This window comes from Equus asinus, chromosome 6 (genome assembly GCF_041296235.1).
Source record: "Equus asinus isolate D_3611 breed Donkey chromosome 6, EquAss-T2T_v2, whole genome shotgun sequence".
In the NCBI taxonomy this organism is placed as follows: domain Eukaryota; kingdom Metazoa; phylum Chordata; class Mammalia; order Perissodactyla; family Equidae; genus Equus; species Equus asinus.
Genome location: NC_091795.1, coordinates 61,551,519 through 61,561,385, shown reverse-complemented (window position 1 = coordinate 61,561,385; position 9,867 = coordinate 61,551,519). Strand labels below are relative to the sequence as shown.

Here is a 9,867-nt window from a genome sequence, read left to right as displayed (position 1 = left end):
ACTAGAAAGTGTTATAGTGATAAGAGTCATGGAGTGAAAGTCGTCTTAGTTTGTCTTGGTTTGTATTTATCTTTGAACATGTTCTTGCCTCTCAGAACCACTATCTGTTAAACCAGTGTGTCATCAACAGCTATGTTGTGAAACAATTAATACCGTATTCTATTCTTAATTTAGCAGCTACTTGCTTTTGAGCCCAAATTCGGAAGTATATTCCCTCTGGCCAAAAACAAGGAAGAAGAATGATTGCAGGTGGAGCTGGGACAGCCCAACAGAGTAGCAAAGTGGTGTGGGGATTGGGGAGGAAAATGCTAAATGAAAACCTTTTATTTTCATATAGTTCCAGACCAATGTTCTCCCATAGGAATATAGCACGAGTCATAAACGTGACCCACATAGATAATCTTAAATGTTCTAGTAGCCACATTAAAAAATGTAAAAAGAAATTAAGCTGAAATTGATTTTTAAATATATTTTATTTTTTTCAATATGTCCAAAATAGTATTCCAATATGAAATCAATATCAAAATTATTGAGATAGTGTACCTTTATTTTCTTTTCGCTCAGTATTTGAAATCCAGTGTGTCTTTTACACGTGTAACGTGTCTCATTTCAGGCTATCCATATTTCAAGTGCTCGACAGCCATGTGTGGCCAGTGGCTACTGTACTGAACAGCACAGCTCTAGACTATTTCTAAGGATAATTATTCTATTTTTCACTCATTGTTCACGATAGATCAAGATGGTGCCAGGTCACATGGGTAGAGACGATTGCTTTTTCTCCTAGCCCTAGAAGGACTTCCCTATTAATGCACGTGGAACCAACTTTTGAAATGTTAGCCATAGGGCAAGAGGAGGAAGGATTGGCTTTGACATGGAAAGAGAATATGTGAGAGGGGACTCAGAGCTTTGTGGGCTGGTCATGGCATATTGCCTGGTGAGGATTTGTGGTTGGTATTTATGATCCAGATTATCCTGATGGGGTCATTTATGACAATAGATATGGGAAGTATAGTCATTCATCAGGAACAATATGATGCAATGGAAAGAGTTCTAGATCAAGGGTCAGAATTAGGCACTAGTCCAGGCACTGGTCTAGGAGGAGAGAAGTAAATGAGTATTCACCAAACCAGTTACACACTGGGCACTTTATACCCATTTTTTAAAATCTAATTCTTACAATAAGCCCAACAGTTGGGTATTATAACCAACTCTAGTTTACAGAGGAAGAAACTGAGCCTAGAGAGGTGGAGTCCTGGCTTATCATGGAGTCAGAATAAAATCTCAGCTCTGATTCCAAAGCTGCTATGTTCTTAATGTTATAATCCATGTGCATGCCATATAGTAGGTTGTATCTTCTATCAGAGTTTAGCTTAAGAAGCAGAACCAATCATGCATGTATGTATATATGTAAGTGGTAAATATTTGTTACAGGGAATTGGTTTATGCAATTGTGGGGATTGGTTAAGCAGTCTCTGTAAGGATGTTTTCTCTACAGCTGATGCTGGAGCTTGAAGTCTACAGGGCAGGCAGTCATAAAGGGAAGATCATGAGCATGCTGGAAGTCACAAGCACAGGATGGAACCCTACAAGGTCAAATTGAGTGCTGTTTCTGTTCTTGTTGCCTTTGACCTTGGTGATAAAAATATCTTGCAGAAGCTGGGGATCTTCATCATGGAGCTAAATACAAATATCTGGCCCAAGAGTCAGGAACTTGAAGGAGGATCCAGGGGAAAGTGGAGCAATTGCAGGTCTAGCTGCTGGTTCATAGCAAAGAGCGGAATCAGCAGATCAGCAGCAAAGTGTGTGAATGACAAAAAGGCTTCAGTTTTCCTTCTGCCCTCATATTTTCCCAAGAATCTTCCCTGTGGCCCACCCTAATGGGAAACATAAGAAACGGAATTCTGGGAAATATAGTTCAGCCATCCAAATTGACACATTACAAAGCCATCAATATATATTTGTTGAATGTGCTCAATAAATATTTGTTGAATGAATATTGTGCTGCTTCTCTTGGAAGTTCTCTGGGAGTCAGAACACCTAATCCTAGCTCTGCCTCTTTCAAGCAGGTTGAACAAGTCATTTAACCCTTTGAGTCTTGGTGTCCTCATCTGAATAACCCCTGTTCTGCCTATTTACTAGGACTTTTATAGGAATCGGTTGAGATGATCTGAACAAAAGCACTTTGAACATTATAAGGCATAAAACAAATGTGATATGGTATTGCATTATTTTAATTACTAATGTTGTTAATACTTGAGCTTCTTAATCTATCACATAGTTAATATGTGACCAATTTACCTTACAGGTGTGCCAGGAAGATTAAATTAGATGAAGTATATAGAAGCATTCAGTCAGCAATGCCATGGCATATTCTTCAAGGTCAAGACTTTATCATTTAACACTTAGATACATTTGCACGTTGTGTTTTAGTTCTGAGCTAAATGGCTTAGAGGGACAAGTGTGCAATTGGCACCATTGGTAACCCTGGGAGTTGGAGGGCAGTGGCCATTCCTTGGATGGGAGATGTGGGCAGTAGATGAAGTTTCTGTCCTATAAGTCTGGGCTTGCATTTCGTAGCAGCCAAATTTGCTCAGCAGAATGAAGAAATCCCTGCGGAAGTTCTTGGTGAAGATGGCATAGAGGAAGGGGTTGGCACAGGAGTTGATGGGGTAGAAAAGGACCAGGAGGATCTTTGACTTGGACACAGTGATGAGGGGCACCTTGAGGGAGGCAGAGATGGCAAAGAAGGAGATGGGTGCCATGCAGAGAAAGTCCGTGAAGATGAGGATGGCCATGCGCTTAGCAATCTTGGTGTCACTAGAAGAGGACACAATGTTGGGGTTCCTCACTGTGAGGTAGATGTGAGTGTAGCAGCCACAGATGACTACAAAGGCCAGAACATTGAGCACAAGGAGGGACATAACATACAGCTGTGACAAGGGGCTGTCAATATCCATAGGCAGGCAGATGCTCACCTTCATGTAGGTGCTGATGCCAAAGATGGGAAGGAGGGCAACGGCAAAAGCAAAGATCCAGCCTACCAGCATGACACTGGCAGCATGGCGGAGCTGCACCTTGCATTCCAGCTGCATAGCATGGGTGATGGTATGCCATCTTTCCAGAGTAATGGCTGTCAGAGTATAGACTGAGAGCTCACTGGCAAAGACAGTGAAAAAGCCAGCAGCATCACAGCCTGCTCCAGTTTGCCAGTCAATGGCATAGTTGTGGTACTGGCTTTTGGTGTGGATATCAACTGATGCTATGAGCAACAGGTAGATTCCAATGCAGAGATCAGCAAAGGCCAGGTTGCACATAAGGAACCGGGGAACTGTGAGTTTGTATTGGCTGGTAATCAGGATCACCAGCACTATGATGTTCCCAGTGATGGCTAGGATGCTAATAAACCATATCAAGACTCTGAGAATATCATACCCCATGATATCTTCACATGGATTGAATGCATCTGGCTTGGGGGAGCAAGTCACATCAACGACTTCGTTGCATAAGTCATAGTCAAATTCACTGTACATCATGGACTCATCGTCTTCTGCCAAAGAGACTCTCTCACCCCTAGCCTGAGTCATATCAACTTCTTGCCTTAAAATAGATTTGTTGCAAGTTGTCTGAAGCTCAGAGCTAGAAAAATACAAAAAGGAATAGAATCAACATCCTGAATCCAGAATGGCAAATACATTACTGTCTTTGCAAAGGATAAAAATGATGGGGTTTCTACCTGGAATTTTTTTTTTCCTTCTAACCATTTGTCTGCCCTTGAGGTTAAGCTCAAGGGTTAATGCTGCTTACTGTAAATGAACAGAACAACTTGTGTGTATATTCCTAGAGTTGGATGGCCCACTGGGGAAACCATCTGGCCACAACCTGAATATGGAGAGGAAGGCGCCTCGGACTAGCTAAGCCTTGCTGCTAAGTGCAAATAATTTACGGACCTGATATCAACTCCACCCTTTCCCATCGCCATCTCCATTCTGCTCTCTCTTAATGTGCCCAAGTAGGATATATCCCCATTCTTCTTCTCCTTACTTCAGCCACTGGAAGATTTGGAATGTTTTCGGACTCAGATGAAAACTTATTTTCTTCTGTTATCTCCATAAGTTAGAGGATCAGAGTCTGTGGTTCATTCTCCGCCCCTGTCCCTGGCTCTTTGGTACTCAGGCTCCTGGGAGGTCTGCTAATTTGTCTTAGATGTTACTGAGAGTTCTCTTCTTTATTATCTCACTCCCTAGGGGCCACAATAGGCCTCAGGCATGTAGTTGTCTGTAGGGTAAGCCTGTGTCTCTCATATTAAATAGTTCCCTAGTGAGTGCCCAAAAGAGCAAATGCAGGTTGCGAGGGTGCCTGACTTATTCCAAGAATGTAACTCATCCCTTGGGGAGCTGGCTCTTTTCAGGCTCATTTTCCAGCCTTGGTTTTTCCTTTAAACCCAAATGTACAAGACGCCTTGTCATCAGAATAGAGGCACTTTCAGAAGGGATTTGAATGAAAGCCAGATGATAAATATTCTACTCAGACAGGTGGATAGTGTGTGTAGAGACAGAGAGGGTCATAGTTCTCCTGTGAAGCAAAGGCTCAAGGAATGGAGATCTTTCACACTGGGTCTCTTTTAGGATGAAAAAAACCAAAACTCACACATGCCCCTTCCCTCCTCCCTCCCTGAGGGACTAGCTGACTGTAATGTGAAGTGATTGCATTTTTCTGAAACCTTAACAATCTCATATGGGGGTGGGGAAGTGAGTGTTGAAACCCTTCAAAGATCCCCCATAAGAAGGAGATAGTGGCTGGGGGAGTGGAGGAGGTAAAGATTCGATTTGACACAAAAGGATGGATGCTGGCCACTGTTCCAACACACGTGGACTGACCTTTCCCCGTCACCCTCTATGAGAAGGGGCTTTTAGGGAGAGCCCTCTCCTCTCTCTTCTCCCCTCCAGGAAGTGAACTGAATTGTCAGGAGGTCATTTTCCTTTGGCCCAAGGGACTCTCTTTTTGCCAGAGAATGTGTCATCTTTTGTTTTAGAGACCCTTAGGGCTTCTCACATCAGTCACGGGTTGCACTGGGGCTGAACAGTTAACATGCTTGCAATCAAAAATGTGCAGAAAATCCTTTGGTTTAGTCAGAGATCTTACAAGAAAGGTGAGGCAAACTCATAGACGGGCATAGAGAGGACAAGAGAATCACTCAGTGCTCCTTCATCTAACTCCTGCCTCCTAGACCTTGTTGTTGGATTAGCAGCAGCCCAGTTCTAGGAACACAAAGTAAGTAACCTGGTGCCTGCAGACTGTGATTCGGTTCATTGGAACGGAACTGACTGAACCATCTCGAGGCAGCCCTCACTTCTTGGGGCTCATGTTGCCTTCTGTGAAGATTCTTATTGTTGATACTGCTACCAACATATTTTAAATATTGATGCTTCCCTTTCCTGAAACAGATGTGACCCAATGACATGAGTAGGGGAAAACAGTAAACAATGTCTCTGAAGAAAGAATAGAAGCAAAAATGGAAATGAGGGAAACAAAGTCTTGCCTCTGCAGTACCTTGGCAAATCCTAAGGATCATAAAGAATTTATGATAAAGGATCAGTTTAGAAAGTGGAACTCCTGGACCCCGATAAATCAGTGAACAGATACTTGGAAAGTGCATAGTCGAGTGGCCCAGGGCCTGAGCTTTGAAGACAGATAAGAGGGTTTGGATCTGAGTTTGGTTGGCATTGGTCGAGTTATTTACTGTCTCTGAGCCTCAGTTTCTGCCTCTGTGAGAAGAGAATAAAAATAACGCTATTACCTTTGTGAGAATTAAATGAGACAAAGGTGCAAGGTGTTACAGTGCCTGGCAGGGAGTACTCAGCAAACGTCAGCAATGGGAAGACAGACAATGCAGGTTACTGATGGAGTTCATGTTGGGGTTTGGGCCCTGCGTGGGTACTTAGATGCGCATGCCACAGTGCCTGAATTTAAAATCTAGCTGTGAAGGGAAACCTAAATACAAGAAAAATTAAATAATAAAACGAGCAAAATAACAACGCAAGCTGAGTATAGAACTACAACAAGGAAATAACTGGTTCAATGAGAGATGAGGGGGGTCGTTAACAAGATCTATCAGTGAGAGTCTAGGAGGGCCACTGGCCAAAACCTCACAGTCACATGGGCAGGACATTTATACTTTGGCATAATTTCCAAATGAGGATTGGAAGAACAATTTTATCGTTCAACTTTAAACTTGAATCTCATTACCAAACCACACCTACTGTGGTATGCAATGAAATGACACCATTTAAAAAATAAATCCTGTGATTATCTTCTGAAAAGCATAACTTTGTCTTGTGTTTGTGTGTGCGAATTTGTTAAATATAAAGCCTGAACACCCACTGTGGTTTTTGTTACCCCATTTTGGCATGTCCTCCTAGAGGAGGCGTGGGCCTCTCCCTTGCTGCGCCTGACAGGGAGTGATGGTAAGTTACAACAGGGACCTAGAGAGGGTGAGAGCTGCGTGGTCTGGAGGGCTTCAAGTCCTGGGACAATGTAAGGCAGACCTGGAGACCTCTAGTTGGGAGAGCCCTGAGGCTGCATCTACACTTCCAAGGGGTGGCAAGACCAGAGGAGTCTGAGCAACACAGTAAGATAACATGTTCCTGTGGTGTGTTGGTCCTGGGCCAGACAGCACACCACGTGCAGCTCTCACTGTGATCTGAACATCCTTTGAGATTTCTCGTAAAGGGTGTTCAGTTCCAGGGTTTGGGCAGTAAACTGGTATCTTTCTCTCCCTGGCTGGAATAACTCTGGTCTGGAATATCAAAGAGGCATCCTTCTGCCTCAGGCCAAGCCTTTAAGAACTCTAGCCCTCAGGAAGAAATTCCCTGGCCCTTGAGCTAATTTGTGAGGAGTGTCTGATTCTGGATAGTTTCCCAATGATGCATACTAATTCCGAAAAGTAGCTCCTTTTCTGCAAAACCTTCAAATGCGTCTGAGTGTGGGCTCTTAATTACTTTGAAAATATTTTGGGGTGTGTACTGTTTTGTGGTTTTTTGTTTTATTTTGCTTATGGGCAGGTCAATGTAAAAGGTTGAATGATAGCGGAGGCTGTTACACAGCGAACTAATGCCATAGGGAAGCCATATTCGTGCTGGGCTCCTGTACAAGAGTGCTGACCTGCTTCATCTGCTCGAGTGTGGATTCTATCACTGAGTCCGCGGGAGGGGAAGAGCTGTGAGAACTCCTGATATCCAATAAATTCTATCTCCAATAGATCCTTTAAATGTCTGGAACATGTGCAATCTCCAAAGTACTCCCTCTCCATTCTCTCTGAAACCTGAGATTACCTCACCTTTGGAACCAATTACTTACTGGGACTTGGCTCTGTCTGGATTACCCTCTTTAACCTGGGCTTTCTCGAACCTTATCAACCTTGAAAGCTAAAGTGAACAGATGTCCCAATCTTTGTCCTCTCTGTGTGCTGCTAAGATCTGAAGATGGATTGGAGAGGCTTAGAGTGGTTGGGATGTGTTGTGGATGTGTGCATCAGCCTCTGGTATTGCATTTATGCTTCTCCCCTCCAAAGTTGACTTTGATGGTCCCTGGGACATTTATGAGGTACAGAGTTTGGGACTTGATGGATAAATTCATATTGGTACAAAGGAAAAAGGGAAAAAATATTTATTAAGCCTCAGCTATAAGTCAGGCACTATGGTTGGTATTTTTCACGTCTTTTTCCTCATTTAATGTTTAGTAGGTGGTCCACTGTGTGGGTAGTCCCTCTCCTGTGAGCCCATTTTCATAGAATTAGAAAGCCTCCACAATACTGAAGCTTTGATCTAGAATATGCCTAAGGGCTGTGATCAGGAAGATCTTTCTACAAGTGGATTCTCTTCAAGCTACAGATATGTAGAAGTTCTGGACCAAGTTCTGCATTGGGGAAATGCCCAAGCGAGGCTCAAGGGATGGATACGAGAAGACTCACGTTTGTTGTCTCCAGTTTGCAAAGGCACAGCAATGGCTGGGGTAGGTGAGGCTGGCCTCCATGAGTGCAACAAACTTTTCCAGACTGGGAAGCTTTTTTAAGTTGTAAGTTGACCTGGCCCGCAGCTTCTTAAGATTTTCTAAACCATAGTTAGGCAGGGAATGGATCCTGGTTCCTGAAATATCTCTATAAGGAGAAAAGGTAAACATAAACTCATTACTATAGGCCTAAAATTTTCTTCTCGGTTGGCAGGCAAAAGAGCAGACACAGTGGTGATCTTCTTACATGGGTGAGGAGGGAGGTTCCAATTCATCCAACTCACCTCAGTCAGATCCATATTCGGCTAACAGGACATTTGGTTTGGTAGGAGCCCTGTTCCTTGTGTTGGTGGTAGGAGGACTTAGATAACAGGCCACTCTGAGTCCCGGAGACACTTGCATCCTGGCTGATCTGGGGCTTAACTGTAGTCACGTCCCCTTCTACAGTCTATCTATAGAATAGATCCCCACTAACTTACATAGGACTGAGGGATTGAGACCACTTCCTCCCTACCATATAACCAACTATAAAAATATTTCTGATGAGCTGTGATGAAATCTCTGACCAAATTTCAGAGAAGGGTGAAAAGAGAACACACCATAAGGGGATGAAGAGTCTTGCGGGCAACAGAGACAGCCTCAGAACAAAGTCAAAGTGGTGATATAGAGTGATGGTTATGAGCATGGCATCCGCAGCCAGACTTGCCTGCATATGTACCCTGCCCCTCTACCTGTTAGATTTGTGACCTTGGTCAGGTTATGTCACTTCTCTGTGTGTCAGTTTCCTCAGCTGTAAAATAGGAATGATGATTATCACCTACCTCAGAGGGTTGTTATGAGAATTAAATGAGTTAAAGTACATAGAGAACTTCCTGGCCCACAGACAGCACTTAATGACTGGCAGCTATTGTTAGTAAATGTCACACACACACACACACGCACACACGCACACACACAGGCAGTTCTTGCTTTGTAGGAGAGTCTCTGCCTGGGTGAACTAGCAGAGGTCTACATGGAAGCCAACATAAATAGACAATTTAACCAGGTCCCTATCCCTGGAGGGTGCCGAAGTCCCATCCTTTCTAGCAGCAACACCAGTGACATGGATGCTTTTCTGGCAGCTCTGTTGGCAGCTGGAACCCACAAAAGAACCAAGACCAGCTGGTGGGAGAAAGGAGATTTAAATGGTACCAGCTTAGACCTGTTTGGGGCCAGCAGGTTGGCTATGAATGAATGTTTCTGATGGGGGTGGTAGCAAGTGATGAGCAGGAAGGATTCATTTCAGCACCTTTGGGGACCCTTGGATATAGTTGGGGAAGGAGAATGTTTTAATGTTTGCATTTAGTATAAGTCAAAGCAGTGGGCACTTGGAGCAATGAAACTTGGGGGTGTGCATATATATTTGTTACTCCATATGTTCTTGTGATCTGGTGAAAATTATTCTCAATACCTGTTTTCATTGTCATTCATTCTCTTGCTCAAAAATTTAGAATGCTTCCTATCGTCCAGTGAAACCAACCCCAACTGCTGCGCTATTTGTTACCTCCCTTTCCCAGTCAAACTTCTTATACTAGTTGTTCATACTTGATGTCACTATTTCCTCATTTTACAGTGAAACCTAATTTCTTCCCAACCCCTTGAAAAACAATACTCACTGAGGTCGTATCTTAGTTCAAACCTTCTTGATATCTCAATTACATTACCTAGGTAAAACACTCCTCCTTTTTGAGATACACTCTTTCTTGGCGTCACATTCTCTCCTATTTCTTCTGACATCATCTTTGACTTTTTTCTGATAATGTTTTCTTTCTCCTCTCTCTCTCCTTTAAATTTTGGAGTTCCTCCAAACTTAGGCCCCCT

At 43.3% G+C, this 9,867-nt stretch overlaps 1 protein-coding gene across 5 annotated transcripts in view; it reads right to left on the bottom strand.

The window, feature by feature from the left end:
* Window positions 1–482: 482 nt before the first annotated feature.
* FSHR (follicle stimulating hormone receptor) overlaps window positions 483–9,867 on the bottom strand; it is a 171,088-nt gene continuing 161,703 nt past the window's right edge. Inside the window, exons 9-11 of one of the 5 annotated variants that reach the window (XM_044771793.2) lie at window positions 7,970–8,155; window positions 2,976–3,636; window positions 483–1,874 (exon numbers count right to left, since the gene is read on the bottom strand). In XM_044771793.2, coding sequence (XP_044627728.1) covers window positions 1,704–1,874; window positions 2,976–3,636; window positions 7,970–8,155 — 1,018 coding nt within the window. In that variant the 3' untranslated portion in view covers window positions 483–1,703. 5 annotated transcript variants of the gene reach the window in all.